Genomic DNA, 20,285 nt, shown 5'->3' with positions numbered 1-20,285 from the left:
TTGGTAAAACCTCAATTTCTAATCCTATAAAGCTGAAGGCGAGCAGTTTACTGAGATCTAAAACCCCACAAGCCTCTATGGAGTGGCATTTAAAAGAGGCTTATTTCAGAAAAAAAAAAAACTTTTGATGGGGGATACTTTTTTAAAAATACAGTATAGTATAACAAACAAAAGAACATTCTGAACTTTTTGTTTGATTAAAAATACAGGCTGTACTTAAACATCAGTAAATACCAGGTATACCTAATTTCAGATGTTTCTGAAATCCCGTATTTTACATTAAACGCATCATTTGTAGGGCTCACTAACTTAAGTTGCTTAAATTCTTTGGTGCTTTCCATGTGATCAGTACTTTAGATATTTAGTCATCCCAAACATACTTGTTTTGTGAACAGTGTTTTGCAGTTAACTTTATACAAAGGACCCAGAGCAGACATTTGAAAAGTGTTACTGGAAGTACGAAATGGTTCTGCGCTTACAAACTGGGATTTTTTGAAGATAATGTTTCATTTTAATGAGATGTAACATCACAGGATTGGAATTGAAAGAACATCCTTAGAGATTATTTTAGACGTCTAACCTTTTGAGTATTAGCTCAACTCCAAACCAGTCTATAACGAGAAGACTGACTCAGGCCTATGCATCTCTCTCTTTTAAGCAAGACCGTCAATTCCCGATTCCCTCTCAAATTTTTTGAGCGCAAAATGAATAGGTTCTCAAGAAGTGTGCTCGCACTTTTTAAAGAAATCATTCAGTTTATTCCTTTAACCACTCCTATGGTGGGGTGGAGAAGGGGGCGGTGGGAAATTATAGATCTTGGCTTTGCGTCTAACATTTTGAGAGGCCACGTCTCCCAGTAACGATCCTGACGCTTCACACAGCACCTACAGAAAATTTTTCTTCATTTTGCAGGATATTCCTGTGACATACAAATCATTCTCTTTGGTAGAGACCGGTCATGTCTGAGAGCGGCAGCCCCAACTCCTTGACTGCCCCCACTCCTCTCAAGGGCTTTGCTGGGTGGGATTCGGCCTGGGTAGCTTGGGACACGTGGTGACTGGGGAGCAGGGTATGCGATCCCCGCTCCGGGAGTCCCGCTTACGGGAAGCGACCGGATCAGCCCCCAGGCAGGCCCCTTCCTGTGAAGTTAGAGACTCGATGATAGGTAATGGATCTTAGTTCGTTTAATAGGCCCCTTGCCCCCAGGTCCTCAGAGGCCCGCCTCTCTTCAGGGGTCCCGTACCCCTCTGGGGGTGGTGACTGACGACGCTCAGACAGGCTAGAAACTGCTCCCTAAGCCGCTCTCTGGGTCCCTCTCTCCCCACAATGCACCGGGGCCAGCAGGAAGGCCGCTCCGACCCCTAATTTTCCCGCGAATTCAGTTCAAAGAGGCAGCCGGGCCCGCGATCGGCAGCGCGCACGGGCCAACCAAGCCGCGCCTCCGCGAGAAGCGCCTCCGCGTGACTGACGGGAGAATCCGCGGGCCAACGGGCTGGGCGGCCGGGCGGCGCGCGCTCCCGCTGGCCAATCAGAGCACCAGGCGGGGGAAGCGGGCGGAGCGAAGCCAGGCTAGGGTGAGCGGCCTCCGGAGCGGAGCGGGTCTCTCTGGAGGAGACACTTTTTTTTTTCCTCCCTCCTTCCCTCCTCTCCTCCTCCCTTCCCTTCCCCTCTCCTCCCCTCTCTCCTCCTTCCCCCCTCGGTCCGCCGGAGCCTGCTGGGGCGAGCGGTTGGTATTGCAGGCGCTTACTCTCCGGGGCCGCCCGGCGGGTAGCTGGCGGGGGGAGGAGGCAGGAACCGCGATGGCGCCTCAGAAGCACGGCGGTGGGGGAGGGGGCGGCTCGGGGCCCAGCGCGGGGTCCGGGGGAGGCGGCTTCGGGGGTTCGGCGGCGGTGGCTGCGGCGGCGGCGGCGGCGGCGTCGGGCGGCAAATCCGGCGGCGGGGGCTGTGGAGGCGGTGGCAGTTACTCGGGCTCCTCCTCCTCCTCCGCGGCGGCGGCGGCGGGGGCCGCCGTGTTACCGGTGAAGAAGCCGAAAATGGAGCACGTCCAGGCTGACCACGAGCTTTTCCTCCAGGCCTTTGAGAGTGAGTATCTGAGGCTTTGAGGGCAGGAATGCCACTCTTCCAGCCTTAGGGGACCGGGACACTCGTGGTAGGGCCCCCTTCCTCACCGGGAGTCGATTTGGTTTGGGAGTGGAGGGAGAAATTGAAGGGACTGGTCTCCCTTCAGGGATTACGACTCAAGGGGCCCGAAGTCTAGGGTCTTTGAAGGAGACGGAGTAGGGGGTCTGGATGAGGGGTTTGACTCTCCTGAAGATTTGCACAAGTGGTTAAGGCAGTGGAGCCCCACATTCAGAGCAAGACTCTTTTACGTGAGATTACAGTTGAACTGAGGATGCAGTCAGATCCCAAGACTACTTCTTGCTTTCTTTTATGCCTTCCGTGCTCCAGAAGTACAAGGGTTTCGGTTTTAGGTTTTGAGGAGCAAAATTGAGCCTGGGAAGAGATGAGTACAGTAAAATCGACCAAATTGTCATTAGTCTGAAATGCCTTAGCACTAACTTGGTGCTGCATGTTAACATGACACCTTTTGATACTTGAAACCTTTCAAATCTATCCACCCATTTCATGGATACATAAACCGAGACAGGTGGTGTTTAAGCATCTTCTCTTGATAACAATCTCGGGGTTCTGCCTTGTTGTACTTAATTTGATTCCAGGATGTTTTCGTATGTCAATTTCTGTTTTTAAGGTCTATTTTGAGAGCAGAACTACGACTTAATTTGGAAAGGTGGGGCAAGGTGTCTGGAAATAAACAATAGAATTTATAAAAAACATTATGACTATAAATAATCTCAACTCTTCTTTAATACATTTTATGTCCTTATTCTCTTTTTGCCTTGAATGGATGTTACAGTTCGGATCTTTAATAGCTAAATAACTTACAGAAACTTAGATAAACTCAGCTTTATGGCTGAATGCCTTTATTTACAATTTTACCATGGCATATGTTAAGGGCATGGTATCAGCTGTGCTTGGAAAGACGTATTACATTGTTTAATGCCCTTTCATTCTCTCTGATTAGTGCTTCATGAAATTCTAATTGGAATTTAATACAAGGAATTTCAGTTTTTATTGGAACGGATATTAAACCTGCTTCAGAGATTCACATTACTCTTACTTAGTATACTTTCAAAAATCTGGAGAGGCTTTAAATTGGAAATAGGGTGGAGAACTGAAGCTCAGTGATGACGATAAACATGAATATCTCATCATCTCTTTGGTTTATTTGAAATTAAAACTAAACTGAAGATTAAGTAGAAATTTTTAAAATTCTATGTTACGGGAAGACAAATCCAGAAAATTTCAGCTGTTTTGCTTCTGATGAGTCTACCTTGGAGAGGTGAACTGTCATTAAAGAGCTAGATTTGGTCACAAAACAACTTGATTCTCCTCTAATATTGATCATAGCTTCTAAGAAGTCTAAATGCTTTGATGTGTTTACTACTATAATTAGCCATATTTAGTTCATTTTGATACTGCTGTATTTAGGTCATTAAGTGGTACTATAGTATTCGTATATAAAATATCTATAACCTAAGTCCTTTTAAACAAATTAAATTTGAACTAAATTTAGCATTAAAAAGACTTTGGCAATCTGTCACTACTTTAAAAATACTTGTTAAGGTAGTATTTACATATTGAGCTCTTTACATTGAGCAAAGTAGATAAAAACTTATGCTATAACTAGAAATAATCATTGAGAATTTTAGCTATAATTTTGTCTCAAATTTCAATATTGACTGATTTCATCATATCTGTATTAGGACATCGAGGAAATGGTTTTATTCTGTTTTGGCTGACAAAAGGCCAATTAAAAAGTGAATATTCCACTTGGTGTTTGTCATCAATATTTCTTTTGTGGAACCCAGCTACCTCATTTTAGCTAATTGTTGGAAGGAACTGGGTTATAAATAGTTTAAATGAGCTAAATTAAATGAGTGTAACTATTCTTCAGTTCTGCATACAAACTAGCTTGAAAAGTAGCTGTCTTAGAATTGCATGGCTTAAGAAGATTGTAGAGAACTTAAATTTAAAATAAACATAGGAGTATTGTGAATGTATGCCATAGATTGCATGTCTTGATCTTACTGTTCATACTGATTTCTTGATGTAGATATTCAGTACATTATTTCCCTAACAAGCAATTTATATTGATCATTACACTGGGTTGGTGTTTTTTAGACAACTTAGTAAGTAAATTTAGATAATGTTTGAATTTTGTTTCCTGTTACCTAGAACCAACCCAGATCTATAGATTTCTTCGAACTCGAAATCTTATAGCAGTAAGTAATCAACAAAATTCTTCAGTTTTTTTCTTAGAATTTCACCTATTTAATTTTAACACTTTTAAAAACTTTTTTTTATAGCCAATATTTTTGCACAGAACTCTTACTTACATGTCTCATCGAAACTCCAGAACAAACATCAAAAGGTACATTTTATGAATCTTATTTCAAGTTGAACAAACCATGTTAAAGTTTTGTTTAAAGTACTATTTTCAACTAAAGATTGATATGAAAATTGAGGTGAAAGAGCGGTTGAATTGGTTGTAAAGTGATTTTTAATAGAATCGTTTTTGTAAATCCCAGGTTACTACCAGTTTTTTCCCTAATAGAAATGTTTTAGTAATGAAGTAGAAGACGTGATTTTACTGACTAATGTTTTTATTCTGTGCTACTAGTAGGTATTTTCCAGTGTGGTAGAAGTTGGAGATTTAAATATTTACTAAAGGGCTCAGGGAAACTATCTTTGGTACATAAATTTAACAGTTAACTTTTGAATATTTCTTTTGTGTTCTAATAATAATTTGCTTCTATAATGATAGGCTCAGAAAGTCTCATTTAATATCTTCTGTAGTGGTTTTACTAATGGGAAATACTTTTGAGGTCAATAGGATGAATGTCCTTCAAAATAAAAAGTCTTAATCATCTAGTCTTAAAGTAGAGTCTGGAGGTCAAACAGGTTTATTTTTGCTTTGTATCATTTGATACTTAACAATGTGTAAATACGGAATGCTAGTTTCTTGTCCTATGTGTAAGGTTATTTATTGAGCATATCAAGTGAACAACTTTAAAGGAGAGCTTCTGTTAAGCATTTTGGTGTTACAGTCTTAGTAAAACCATTAAGTTGCCTCAACAGACTTTGAAGCAAAACTCCTTTGGAGACTCCTACTGGTTATGAGGAGTAAGCATCACGTTTTCTAAAGCCTGACATAGTTAACTTTGGAGGTACAGTTGACCCTTGAACAACACAGGTTTGAACCTTGCAGGTCCACTACACAAAATTTCTTTTTTCAATAAATACGTTGGAAAATTTTTGGAGATTTGTGACATCTTGAAAAAACTTTTTTCTCTAGTTTAGTGGTAAGAATATAGTATATAACAGAAAAAATACATGTTAATAAGTGTTTATATTCTAGTAAGGTGTCCAGTTAACAGTAGGATATTAGTAGTTAATTTGGGGAGTCTAAAGTTAAACATGGATTTTTCAAATGTGCATGGGGTTGGCGTCCCTAACCCCCACACTGCTTAAGGGTCAACTGTATATTTAGGTGTATTTTGAAGGATTGAAGTGGTAAAACTATTTGTCTTCTGATAATCTTTCTGAATCTAGAGAGAGTGAGCATTGTGTTTAATAGGTGAAACTTGCCAAGTGCCTAAATAAGCAGGAAGAAGATTATAGATTAGGCAACACAATTATATCTGTCAGCTTTATGTGTCTACTCCATTATTTCATCTATGTATGTCAGGGTTTAGCAAATTTTTTCTGTAAAGGACCAGATAGTATTTTAGGCTTTATTGTCTAGGAGGTAGAACTGAGGAAATTAGGTAGGATTTAGGTACAAAATTTATACAAAGACAGAAAACAAATGTCCACAAATTTTTTCTTGATGAATCTCAAAATATAATAATAGAGTACAGTGTTCATAATGCAGGCTTACTAGCAAGAAGCATAGAATTCTTTCATTTTTCTGGGGGGTATAGGGGTGGCAGATAACATTTAGCTTTATTGGGATTTAGAGTTAGTGTTCTGTATCATCAAATCAGTGACACATGTTTATCTGTAAAACAAACCATTTTTAGCTTGTGGGCTATGCAAAAACAGGCAACTGGCCTGATGTGACCCATGGTCAATAGTTTGCTGACCCTGATTTATTTTATAAAAATAGAAGAATTTGATTAAGTAGTAGTTAATTTTTCCTTTAGTAATTTTAATATGGAAGATGAGTCTAGGACATTGTTTGATTTTAATTTAAGTGATTTAAAAAAAAATAAATTTGAGTCAATCCGTATTTGGATTAAAAAAATACATTTAAAATCCAAGTTCATTATTTTCCTATCGTGTTTGTTTATTAGACTATTTAACTGTTCCTATTGTTTACTAATGGGTAGAGGCAATTTTAGAAGTTTGATAGTACAAACTAATTTTCTTAATTTATTGCCATTTAGGTAAGAAATTGCCTTTGGGGGAATTTTGAAGCAGTCTGCCAGCCAAGAAACACATAAATCCCACATAGTTTATTTCCATACAAAATTCATTAGGAATCACTTAATTTTTTTGTTACATGTCTCACCCTAAGACATTAAGATTAATTTTTAACAAATTTTACCACCATTTATATCTTAATGTTGTCCTTTTCAAAGTAGTTCGTGACTTTGGAAGGTGGTGAATTTAGTCCAGTGATTGTAGTCTTTGTTCAAAATGTTTTTGGGACTACTTTCACCAAATTGCTTTTAGCACTATCCCCTTGCTTATTTAAAGTATTTCTGGAACTCGTTTTTTCACTATTACAAAAACATAATATCCATTGTTGGAATAAACATATCACTTCCTTTGAAATTCATCACTCAACTGTAATATTCTGGTAGATTTGCTAAACTTATCTTGTACTCCAGTTTCACTTCATAGAGGTATTCAAATTCTGTAGGCTAACACTGCACTGACACAGTGGAAATAATGGTGAGAAGGGCATCTTTTATTGACTCCATTTTATAAGGTTTCATGTAGGCTGTTTCCTGGATCCTCCCAAAATTTCCTGAAATGTCTTGAATTTTTAAAATATCCTCCTTTTTGATGTTCTTTTGATAAGTGTTTCCCTTGTTAAATCTGAACAATGTAGCAGTACCTTTCTAAAGAACAGAAATGCTTGGTGTTGGGGGGTGGGACTGCTCTTGTATAGTTGCTTATGCGGTTTGTTTTTCCTAAGGAAGGCTGGATTGCCTTTATGATCTTACCTATTTCAAGTAGTTAATACTCAATTCTCCTATGTGCTTCTCCTATGCCACAACTCCATGTTGGAAGAGGTGAACCTTGTGACTTACAGTCTTAACTTTTCTTCCTACAGACAGGATTTCTTCTTAATCATTACATAAAGAGAAACATTATTCTTAAAAGTTTCCAGTAACTTTACAAACCTCCTCAGTAATACATTTCAGTATTTATACTGAAAAGTTCTTTGTAATTTGCGTAAAAGAATGCTACATTTTTCTTCTTTATTCTCTTATTTGTGGAGATTGAAATGTGTTGCCATCCTTCATAAAGCACTTCTTACTATGCTCTATTGGATGAAACTTAAGTATTGAAGTTTTCAGTAACTCTAAAGGTAAAGAGAGAAGCTTTTTTAAAAAGATCTTTTGTTAATGAAGGCTATTTATCACCTGAGATGTAGATTGTATCAATCCTGCTCTTCCTGTCAGAATTTTAACTGCAATATATTTACACTGGCATTTCTCACTGATAATTTTCATTACAGTAGTTGAGTACAAAGCTGTTTTTAAGGAATTAGCATATTAGTAACTTCCTTTTGAACTCGAGCTTTACAAAGTAATGTGGAATATATTAAGCTTTTCAAGTCCTAAATTTGAAGAGAATATATAAATATAAAGAGAAATACTTGTTTTCAACTAACATGTGGGTCTAGATTTTTAGCCTCCATCTCTAGGACATATATAGTAGACCATCTTAAGAACAATGGTGAGGCTTGTTTAGAATTCATTCATTCTTGAATTGCTTGGGTGGGAGTTACCCTTAATTTAAGTTTCTATCTTGTGAAAAAATTAACTTTTTATTTTTTCAACTTGTCAAGTTAAAAGCTTGTAATTTTATGATTTGAGGATATATCCCTTGAACTTCAGAATTTTTTCATGATGGTGACAACCATCTCTTTAATATGACCTGTTATTTAACTTTAGCTATTGCTAATCTTTGAGGATATGTTTTATTAATATAGAATATCCATTTCTATGGGATAGCACTAACATTTTTTTGTCAGGTACTTAACAAAAGTGTGAATGTTTCAAAATACACCTAATTTGCATTTCTTTGGCTCAGTCCAACAGATGCTTTAATACCTACCAAGTATAAGGTACTGTGCCAAATACTATGTGGCTTTCCATATACTATGTGGCTTTCCTTGGAGAAAAGAAATGTCTGCCCTTCAGGAGCTTATAATATAGTAGGAGAAATAAAGTATGCAAGCTTCACATTTAGGAGATTCAGTGTCAAAGTAGATATAAACCAAATGCTATAGGTAAGGAGGAATCACTCTGGTATGCAAATAATTACAAAAGGTTTCATGGAAAAGTTAGCATTTGAGATGAGACTTGAAGGCTTATCTGCTGTATTATAACATACACTGTCTCAATAGTATTCATTGTTATGGCTGACCGCCCATAATTTATCCTACTAAAAATAATCAAAATCAGATTTCCAACTTGTCTATTATAGTGACAATAAAGTATAATCTGTTTGTTTTTCCCAGTTGAGAAGTGATTATTTTGTTTATCTGTTTCTTCCAGGAAAACATTTAAAGTTGATGATATGTTATCAAAAGTAGAGAAAATGAAAGGAGAGCAAGAATCTCATAGGTAAGATAACCTATCAGTTTATGTTAAGTGACATACTTGAGGAAAGAGGAAAAATTACAGTGGTCATTTCTCTAGTGATCATCTCAATATTGTAAGGAGTTAGAAGGAACCTTAGAGGTCAATTGGTCCAAACTCATACACAAATCAGGAGTTAGTTCTTGTGTTACATCTGTGGCAGAGAATCTTTAAGCCTCGTCTTGTATACCTGCAATTCTGGGAACTCACTGTTTTCTAATAAGGCAGTTGTGTTCATTATTGTTTATCTCTGTTACCAATTTCTTGAATTTAGAATCAAAGTTTCTGTAACATCTGCAGTTGGTATTAATCCTCCTGCCTCATCTAAGGAGGGAAGGAAACTTGTATTTATGGTATACTATATGCTAGATCCTGTGCCAGGTGCTTTACATCACATCTCTTCTAAATAATTGTCTTCAAATCTGAGAGAAGTTCTCTTTTTTTCCATCTTGTCCTGCCCCTTATTTACAATTTTCAGGCAAAATATCCCTATCCTTATTTTATGTTTGAAAGATGTTTACATATGATAGTTTTAGAAACTTGACCCTTTGGGCAGTATCTACTTACTCTGTATTTTCAAATATGATACCCAGAACTAAACCCTAACTGTTCTGATTAGCCTAATATCTGCCTAGGCTAAATAGTGTACTTCCATTCCTAGACAGCAGGCTTCGATTTATTCTTTTGTATGTAAATTAAAGAAAGTTGAATACTATTCTAAAGAAAAACAGTAAGTTGACCTACTTTTAGGGACTAATTCCATTGACTACTTTTAAGAAGAATATAAAAATCAACTAAATATTTTTTAATGAAGTTGTAATAATTGTTACAATGGATTTTTCTTTTTCTCTTAGAGTTTTAAATCATATGTTACCAATTTAGATGAGATATGTCTGACATAATGATGCCTCATTTATGGTTTCTGATTTTAGTGACTGCTATGTCATTTTTGCAGTTGTTTATATTTAAGTTTGGCTTTTTAATTAGATTATTTTGTTATTTGAATTGTAGAATCAAGTTTTTTATTTTGTATCTTGCAATTTTATAGGACTGAATGTAATTGATATTCCATATCTAGGCAATCCTGATTTGTAATAAAGCTTTGACAGTCTAGTTTAGAGACTGAGATCCCAAGTCTTTACCTAATGTATTGCTGCCCAGGGAGTACCTTATAGTATAAAATTGAGAATATTCCCAGGGCATGTATACTTTTTTCTTTGCTTAAATTTCTATTCCATGTCCTTATCTGGTTACCTACCATGGAGAGAGCTCTTGGGACTCCCCCCTGCCCCCAGGGTCTTCTATACTTAAAGTATAAGCTGTAGTCAGAGCTGAATCTGACCTCCCTACTTCTTTCCTGAACATCTTAATAGCTTGCCCTCTAGGTCTTTCAGGGTTCATGTAAAAAGGAAGAATGTGAACGAAGACAAAAATTTGACCCTTTTTTTCATCTTCCCCATCAAAGTTCTACCTTCATCACTGCTAAACCCTCCTACTGTCTCATTGTGACATGGACTTTGGTAAATACTACAGAGATTCCTTTAGAATATGTGTTGTGATGGAGATAAGATTATACTGGTCCATTCTCTCTGAATAATGACTTACCCAATAATTTTGTTCCTTTGACCCAGTGGGTTCAACAGCTAGTCCAGGTCTGTAACAGGGATGTTGTTAACCAACTCAGAGAAATACCAGAGGGTTGTATAGAATTTCTGCTTGTAATTTTGTAAAACAACTTTTTTGACCTTTAGGATACAGCTAGAATCAGTTGAGTTGGTCATTTCGACCATAGTTTTTTTTTTAGACCTAACTGTGTTGGAGCTGACCATGCTTAATACCCAATAAAGCACTTTAGGCCCAGGAGGTGCTGAGTTACTGTGCTAAGTGCTTCAAACCTTTCCCACCCCTCCCCACAAGATCTTTATGAATGTCTCAGTGTTGCTCCCAGAATCCCTAAAATGAATTAGGAAATTGTTTCATTTTAAGTTTGCCCCCAAGGCTTATTAAATTACTTCATTGTATTTCTCATCTCAAATTAGGCATAATCCTGTTAATGTATTATACCTTTCACATAGGATTGTAAGAAGTTCCCCATATACTGGTAATGCCAGTACTATAAAACTGCTTGTAAAATCTGTGGTCAGATTCTCTTCCAAGAGCACAAAATAAATCTTTGTTGTTCCATGATATTAATTTGTAGAAGTTAAAATCTTGAAACATGTACAAAAAAGTATCCCTCTTCCATCTATGTTTTTATTCTGTACCATCTCAGACATAAACATCTTATTCAGTTTAATTGGATCCTGGATCTGTTCAACAACTGTTGTCTGGGAGTGTTCCACTGGAACTCATGTTCTTTTAGCACTTCCAAAGTTGTAATATCTCCACTTCCAAACCCAGTGTATTTCATTCTTCAAGTTCAAGGGGAATATGAAGATACACAAAAATACTGTAGTTATTATAGCCCAAAAGTTAGAACTATCAAATGCCTGACCTATTTGTGACATTTGTAGTGACTTACAAGCCAAACCTAGGCATTACCCGTGCAAAATGAAGTTGATATTAAGGACCTTCTATGTATTTTATACCCTGGATCTTCAGTTGTCCTACTAGTCACAGATAACAGCAGAAACTTAATAGGGGAAGGAGCTGATGAAAAAAAAAAGATTTTGTGGTTTTTACTTTAAGGTGCCAGTCAATTCCTAACAGTAGATCAGAATTGTTGTTTGTAATCTTAAAAATCAATAAAGCCTACTGTCGATGAAAATTGTTTCTTTTCTTAAAGGATGTCTTCTGAAATTATACAATAATTGTGACAAATTCTAGGAATTGATAGTGACTGCACCTCTAGTCTCCTAAGTTTTCCCTGATGTTTCTCTTTGCTTTTTTGGTGACTGTGTATATTTAAAACATACTTATTTTCTTTTTAGAGTTTCTGATATAATGCCTTATATCCTGTCCTCTCCAGCTTTTGTTTCTGGCACTCCAGTTTATTATGAGTTTGAATTTATTTTGGGTTTTGACCAAGCACAGTAGCTTATTGGATAAATCTTTGGTCTTTTCTGCAGTTTTCCATCCTAGCAGGGTCCCAGGGGTCTTGTGCTATTAATCCTACAAATTTTGGAATTCTCTAGTCAGAACTTCTGACTTCTAAATGCAGCTCCACTGGCCAAAAGGTAGCATGAAAAAATTTCCAAATTGGAGTTGCTTCCAAAAAGTGTTGCCTGAGGCCAAATGAGGAGCAAAATGTCTCCTCTCTCTTCCCCTCATCATCTTCCATACCAGGTCCACTGTTAGTTGCTGAAGAAATCTCAAAAGATACCTGAACTAGAATTTTTACTAGGGATATTTTCAAACTTGTGTGTTTAGTAGGTTGATAAGGTAAAGTGCCTTTCATTTTCATCACTTTTTGGTGTTGCAACCTAAGCTTTTGAATTAGTAATCTTCATTACTATAATAAGAATTGAATCTTTTTTTTCTGTGCTTCCCATTAGTACCATTTCCCAGATACTAAATTAAGTCTTCAGGGATATAATAGCAGAACAGATGAAGACCATCCCTTTATGGAGCTTATTAGCATTTATGGGAAAAAGAAATAATTGTATAATACTTATAATTACAAAAATAGATGTTGGAAAAGAAAAGTATAGGGAAACTTAAGTATAAAAAAACAGGAGAACCAGCTCTTGTTTGAGATGTTGCGTATGGGAATAGTGATGGTCAGGGAGGGCTTCCCTGAAGAAATGAGCTGAGATCTGAAAAATGAATATAGCAGTAAAATAAGAAAAGAGGGTAAGTAAATAGGTGGTTATAAGGGGAGTATTATACATATGTCATTTGAGGCCAGAGTAGCTGACTAGAGACAGGGGAGAGTGGCATTGGATAAGGCTGGAGCAGATGGCCATGGCTGGATAATGCAGAGCCTTTCAGGGTGTTTAAGGATCTTGGTCTTTATCCTAAGAAAGCCACAAGTTATTTTTAAATAGGTAGATTTATTGCATTGGTGATGTTTCCTTACCCTCCCCTTTTATAGATTCAGCCGCATTTTTTTTTTTTTTTGTAGATAATTATTTTTTATTGAAGGGTAGTTGACACACAGTATTACATTAGTTTCAGGTGTACAACACAGTGATTCAACATTTATATACATGATAATTCTAGGTACCAGCTATCACCATACCAAGTTGTTACAATATTTTGACTATATTCCTTATGCTATACATTACATCCCAGTTACTTATTTATTTTACAATTGGAAGTGTGTACTTTTTTTTTTTTTCTTAGCTGCATTTTTAAAACAGACTGCTGTTTAAGTTGATAGTATATCTTTTCCACATAAATGAGATCTGATATCTATCTTCCTCCCCTTCTCTTTTAACAATCCTGTCTTGACTGTTAAGTTTGGAAGTCATTTTCAAATCAACACCTTTTCATGCTTGAGATTCAGTTGTTCCTTTTTCAGAACCTGGGCCATAAATTTCTTTTTACTTACTACCTACTCCTGAAGTTACATTATCAGTTGCCAGTGAGCATATCTGATTCTTAAAATCTAAGTGTTTAACAATAAATTTTTTAAATGCTTCTTGTGTAATTTTTGGATTAACAATGATTCCCTTATGTTTTGTTTGTAATACTTCAGGAAGATGATTCTTATATGTAATGTATCCCTCTCCTCATTCAACTCTTATCTTCTCACTACAAAGTGTCCCCGTCCTTGTGTCTGAACCTCCAAAGAGGCACTGGAGTCCAGCATGGGCTTGATGTAGTCACCAACCACATCCTTAGCTTCATATAGCGTAACATTAAACGGGTAAGAGAGGTTGGGTAGCTAATGGTATGGATGCCAAGTAGTTTATCATTAAACTTATCCTCTTTTAAGGTAAGAAGCTCCATAACTCCAGAAATGAAGCCTTATACCTGCTGCTATCAGATTAATATGTACAAATTAGAAGTACTAATTTTAGTCTCTTTGCATAAAAACTTTTGCCCTTCAGTGGGATCTGACTGTTCTTAAAATTTGAGTTTCCTATGCGAATCTCACCTCAAAATCTAATCCCTTGTAAATTTAAATTTACTTAACTTCATTCTGCAGGCTGCTTTAAAAATACCAGATATTTGTGCTTGAAGTCTTATCCCAATATTTCAGATTCCCTGTGTAGTTTACTACTGGCTTATTGCTTGCTTCCTCAGAAGATACAGATAGGGAACACATGACAAAGATGAACCAAATCCTTATCTGGTTATCTTACCCTGATTGTCTAAGCTAGATCCTTTGCACCCTAAAACCAAATAGGCCTGACCAATCCTACATCTTTCTTCTCCTTCTCTTTTTATACAGCTTAACCAATTAAGACATGAATATAGTAGCCACAAGAGAGGGAAGAGGGTAGATCAGGAAGTGAAAGAAAGCTGCCCTTTTTTACTTGGATGAAACCACCATGGAAGGGATCAACTAGGCCTAATTGTTAACATTTTATTCTAGGTACATAGTGTTTACTTTTGGGAGGGGAAGAAGGAGAGGAAATTGTGCATAGCAAATCACATCCCCAAAGTTATTTTTAAAATTGGTTAATTGAAATTTGGAATTATTTTTTCAAAAAAACTTGTACCATTTAAAACTGTCTCAGACCATCTGTGTTCAAGGACCTTTTTTTTACTCTTTATTTCCAGTCTTTTGTAGAAATGGATGGACACGTTTGTAAATACACTGATCACATGCTTAGATCTAGTTTTGGCAGTGTTAACCATCTTTAGAGGATTTTAAAGTCTTGCTCTCAATTTCTTACTTTGTAATGGAATGGTTAGCAGTTTCCAGAGCACATTTTGACACTAAAGTATTTTCTAGGATAGGAAACATCTTAACAAAAGATGTCTCTAGCATTTTCAAAGTTGGAACCTAAAATTTCTCATAAAAATAATTTAAATAATATTGTAAATACTACAATATTATGGGTTATGATCCCTGACCTTAAAAATAGTATTGCTCTGGGAGGACATCATTATCCTAATGTTTTCATTTATTTTTTGAATAATGAATGTTTTGAATTCATTCAATTTTTGTTGAATGCCTTTCTGTAAGACACTGCTAGGTACTAGAAACACTGATATAATTTTTTAAATTGCTGATAGAATACATGTGTAAGAAAACAGTGAAAAAGTGATAAATACAAGTGCCTATAAAGGAAATAAAGCTCTGAACATTATGCTCTGGGGTGATTGGGAATGGGATCTTTGGAAGAAGGAGGAGAGTACTTTGATGGAGACTTTATTATTTTATGCAAGCCTTACAATCTTGAGAGATCATTTCCTCATTTTATATATGTCAAGTCACAGCTAATAACTGGAGCCAGTATTCAAACTTGGATTTTCTGTTTCTATTTTATCATTGTATATTATTTTCCTGTATAAGGCTTTAGTGGAGATAAAAGAAATGGCAGCCATTTTGTAGACAGCAGTTAGACAAAAGATTTGGCAGTTGGGGACTCAGAAAATTTGGAGAAAGGAATGATGCATACAAATGGTGTTTTAAGAATAAATTAACCTGGCCTTAATATATAGGTTATATATAGGCAATTAAGAATAGAATAGATTGGTTGTAATGAATGGATTATCTTCTAACATGTAGAAATTACAGAATATTACTCATTACTATGTTTTGGAGTTTGCTAATTCTTTGACAAGGTGACATTTATGGAACTATTTTTATAGGAAAATGCTAGTTATCTTTTAGTAAAACAGCATGTAGATTTTTTAGATGGCAGACATAATTTTTAAAAATCAAATTTGGATATAATTAACATTTAATGAAAAAATACACCCACCTTTAGTATATAGTTTGAGTTTTGACAAATGTATGCACTTGTACAACTGTAATCACAATCAAGATATAGCACATTTCCATCACACTGAAAAAAATTTCTTTGGGTCCCTTTATAGTTGGTCTCTTTAATGTACTTTAGGATGATTTACATGCAAATTCACTCTTTGATATATAGTTCTGAATTTTGACAAATGCAAACCATTAGTGTATGCATATCTCTACAGTCAAGATAAAGGTCCCTAAATTTCCCTCATGCCCCTTTTATAGTCAGCCCTCCCCCTCCCTACTCCAGATGTGTTTTTAAACTGTAAATGATTCATGTCAGAAAGTTAACAATATACATAAATTAACTATTTTTCAAGAGTCCCATCGAATGCCATTTTAATTTTGTTGATACTTACATTGTTATTCTGTTTCTCCCCTCGTATATTTATGCTTTCTAACTCTGCTTAGACCCTAAAACTTCTGCTTTTCTGTATTTTGTCCTCTACTGATACCTAGCATACTTTGTATGTTCTAGAAATTAGAAATGCCCTTTAAGACCCCTACCCTGTAGTTTTTTAGCATACAGTTTTGTGTACCTCACTATGAAGATAGAGGCATCCTAACATCTTCTGTTGAAGTATCTCATTTGCCTCTTACTTCTCTAAGAAAAAGAGACCTGGGCAAAGTTACAAAGTAACCTCTTCATAATATGTCCTCATTTCCAACCATTACTTGCTCCTTAATATTCTCTTGCCTCAGTGTTTTTATATAACTCTTCCCCTCTGATTATAAGAATGCCTACATTGAGACCATTATTTAAAAAAAAACAAAAATATACCCTTTATTGATTTCTTATTGCCCTTTAACTACTATGTACTTTCATTCTCGACATGAGTAAATTTCTCAAGTAAGGGATCCATACTGCTTCCCTTTTCTCAACATCTGTTCTCTATAGCCCTCTATATGTGATTCTGTATCACATGACAGAAACTATGTTCTGTAAAATTATTAATGGCTCCAAATCAACAAATAGATTGTTCTCTTTTGCAGATTAAAGATAACTACAAAAGCTGGTTGATATTTCTGTTTATTATGTCCCATCTTAATAGTTTTCCTGTTAATAGATATTTTTCAAAACAGAAGGATCACTATAGTTTATGCTTCCTTTTCCTTTTACATTGTTTTTAAAAATGAAAATGGCATGTTGAATCAGTTGTATATTTTCTACTCCAAATTGCAGTAGGAAGTATTGGTTCTATATCATTTATTAGGAAAACCAATTTCCATACCTTTAAAAATGTATACACTTTCATGGATTCAGCTACCCTTACCAGAAGGGAAACCTGTCCCCATTTTACAGGTAGAACACTAAAGCATAGTAAAAATTATCTTGCCTCTCATTTTGTGGTCTGTTTTTTTACCTTATTCCTTTGGTGTTTTAATTTTATTGTATTGTGTATGCTTTTTTCTTTTTCTTTTATGCACTTAATTGGGAAAGTGTGGGGTCATGGGCCCTTATTCTTAAATAGAGTTAAGAGTAAGGTGATGTATTTATGTATTTATAAATTAGCTGAACTAGCCTTGTTTCAATGTTATATTTTGAAGTGTAAGCTATTTTTATTATAGGATGTTAAAGTGATAAAAAATACTTTGTTTTGTTTAGTTTGTCAGCTCATCTGCAGCTTACATTTACTGGTTTCTTCCACAAAAATGGTATGTATTTTAAACATTGGTATTCTAATAACAAAACACCTTTGTGAATGTCAAAAAAAATTTTTGTGTGTGTAGATTTATAAAATTATTTAATGGAAAAGATATTGACTCTGAACGTTTCATTTCTCTTTAGTTGACTACTACAACAATTCTATTCATTGCTTTATGATGATAAGTGGAGGATATAACTTGCAACTCTTTAAAGTAGTGGTTCTGAAATCTTAGTGTGAGTAGAAATATTTAGTGTGGGTTTAAAATACATATACCTGGATCCTACAAAGAGGGTGGATCTAGTAGGGTTTTGATGGAGCTTAGGAGTCTGCATTTTAATAAATCAACAAGATGATTTAGGAGGTTGTGTTAGGAACAAATTTCAAGAAACTCTGCCTTAAAAGCTTTTAGGTAGACCTTATATACATAAGATCTTGTTAAGAGCCTGGTTTCCTTATTGCTTTCTTGCTATCCATTTAAGTTTTAAGTGGATTTTTGAATTGTTAAATTAATCCATGCTGGGCATGATTGTTCTTGAAGGTAAATGTTAGCTTCACCTGGCTTATACCTAAATGGACAAAATTACAGTACTTATTTCTAAACTTTTTAAGAGTACTGTAAAATTTTCTAAGAGTACTTTTAGGGCTCTGTTGCTAAAAATAAAATACTGTATAACATCTTACCCAACTCAAACCCATCACCTTCCCAGAGATCAGATGTAAAAAATAATGGGAAAATCTGTTGTAAAGTTAAATATATTTTGACATTTTTCATTTCCGGTGTCTTTTGAGCTTTAAATTACAAAGACTAATGAAATTTTTAATTAATTTACTTAGAACCTGTAAGAAGTGAAGAGTCTCCTGAGTAGAGGATTCTTTCTGCATAAAAGAGTATGCAGTTGATGTTTTGCATCATATTCTTTAAAAAATAATAAAACAACTGAAACAACCTCTGCTATCAGTGGGATATATCAATATGATTTTATACAAAGAAAAGTACACAGTTTTAAGTGTTACTTCATTAAAAGGTGAAAGCAGGCTGGGTAGTTTCACTTGGTTTCAAAATTGATAAAAGGCCTTCGGTTTGTCCATCTTAAATTTGTGTGTATATCCTCTGTCATACAGTGGAATAAAACCTATTCTATGAGAAACATGGCAAGCTGGTTATCCTTGGTATTGTTTAGTAAAAAACAAAGTTTAATAAACAAAGTGCTTATATTAGAACAGTGTGGTAACTAGTCAGATTTTTAAGTAAGAAATTAGAGCTCTGGTACTGTTTTAGCAGCTCAGTGGAACTTCGAGTTTTTGCCTTATGTCTGGCCCATTCTTTAATATAGAAGTAATCTGAGTAGTAGTTTTATATCCTTTTTTCCTAAATCATTAAAAACATCTTGTAGAGCTCTTAATTTCTAATCATTCATCATATTTGGTTTTCTGTGGTACTTCTAAAGTACATGGACTTTAGTATTTTTATAGCTTATAACTTGAACGTTATAGGTTTGTTATAGCCCTTTGTTCACAGGGACTTATATAAAAACAAATTATCCATCACTGATATTAGTGATGGATATTAATTGAATATTAATCAGTTAATATATTTGATTAATATCAATTCAACTGAATTACTTTTACTTGATTTATGAGTGGAAATTAATTGAGATGTAGTCTAATTAAACTTCCTATTTATATGACAAAATATGTAAAGTTCAAAAATTGCTTCAGTTCACTTGAAGTTTATTTTTTCTTGATGTTACTGAAGTAAATGGGAAAGTAAACTCTGTTGATACTTCTGTTTCCAGAAAATAATTTCCCATTATAACTTTGAATTAGTGGAAAGAAGGAAGAAGCAGATATGTTGCCTCTTGTCTATTCAAGGTATATTTGTGTCTATTTTTTTTTTACAAAATAATATTTTTAAGAAATCAAGATAGAAAACCAACATCAAAATCCCTAAAATCTGATTTTTTCTTTTGTTTTTAAATGAAAACTTTTGTTTAGCAATAACTACTTGAAACTGCTTAGAATGAGTACACAGAAATTATTAGGGTACTGTTTTTCATGGTGAGTATTGTTGGAGAGTGTCTCTGTTATTGTGTTTTAGACACTGGATTATTTTTTGCTCTATTAAAGTGTTTTTACCCTGGATACAGCTTCCAAAGGGACTGATTCAAATGTATTTTATGCACAACTCCTGCATAAGAAGGGTGTTTCTAAGTGGAAAAAAGTATTCTGCAATATCTCAGAACAAAATTATTTTTGAATATGTTCATGGACTCATATATTACCGTAGTTCTATATATTACTGAAACAATAATGAATGATTAAATATTAAGTCTTTGTTAGTTGATAAAGAATATAGACTATTGTTTAAATTAAAACCCCTGAACTTTGTAAAGCAAGATGTTGATTCCCCTAGGTAGTATATACCATCTTGATTTTTGCTATCCCATTTAGGCTTAAAGAAGTTCTGGGAGAAAAAGCTAAAAAAAATAGTGGTCTTTCTTGTGAAATGACAACATGACATGTCATATAGCTTTTATAATGTCTGATGTTTTTTGAAATCCAATTTCTTACCTATTTGATCATAAATCTTGGTCAAATCAGATAACTTTTTAGTTTTTCTGTAAAACTAATGTGGAGTTTAACCATTTCTGTACCACTGTTAATGTATTCAAAATGAAACATGTATAATAACTAGTTCAATTTAAATGATCTTTATGTAATTTTCTAATGGTAGATTTTGGGAGAAGGAAAAAGATTTTAAGTGTTTATTTGTGTATGATTGCTTCTCCTGAACTATTTCATTTGTTTGCACCAAAGCTTTAAATATTTGTC

At 35.0% G+C, this 20,285-nt stretch overlaps 1 protein-coding gene across 4 annotated transcripts in view; it reads left to right on the top strand.

The window, feature by feature from the left end:
* The first annotated feature begins 1,546 nt into the window (after positions 1 to 1,546).
* The window catches only part of SUZ12 (SUZ12 polycomb repressive complex 2 subunit), a 40,284-nt gene continuing 21,545 nt past the window's right edge, over positions 1,547 to 20,285 (top strand). The window contains exons 1-5 of one of the 4 annotated variants that reach the window (XM_036906291.2): positions 1,548 to 2,082; positions 4,297 to 4,343; positions 4,428 to 4,492; positions 8,859 to 8,927; positions 17,411 to 17,460. In XM_036906291.2, coding sequence (XP_036762186.2) covers positions 1,800 to 2,082; positions 4,297 to 4,343; positions 4,428 to 4,492; positions 8,859 to 8,927; positions 17,411 to 17,460 — 514 coding nt within the window. In that variant the 5' untranslated portion in view covers positions 1,548 to 1,799. Of the gene's footprint in view, positions 2,083 to 4,296; positions 4,344 to 4,427; positions 4,493 to 8,858; positions 8,928 to 17,410; positions 17,461 to 20,285 lie in introns of all 4 variants that reach the window. The other 3 variants (XM_036906292.2, XM_057501125.1, XM_057501126.1) reach the window with 3 other exon arrangements.

The sequence above is a fragment of the Manis pentadactyla genome, chromosome 4, assembly GCF_030020395.1.
Source record: "Manis pentadactyla isolate mManPen7 chromosome 4, mManPen7.hap1, whole genome shotgun sequence".
NCBI lineage: Eukaryota > Metazoa > Chordata > Mammalia > Pholidota > Manidae > Manis > Manis pentadactyla.
This window is presented reverse-complemented; position numbering and strand designations above follow the sequence as displayed.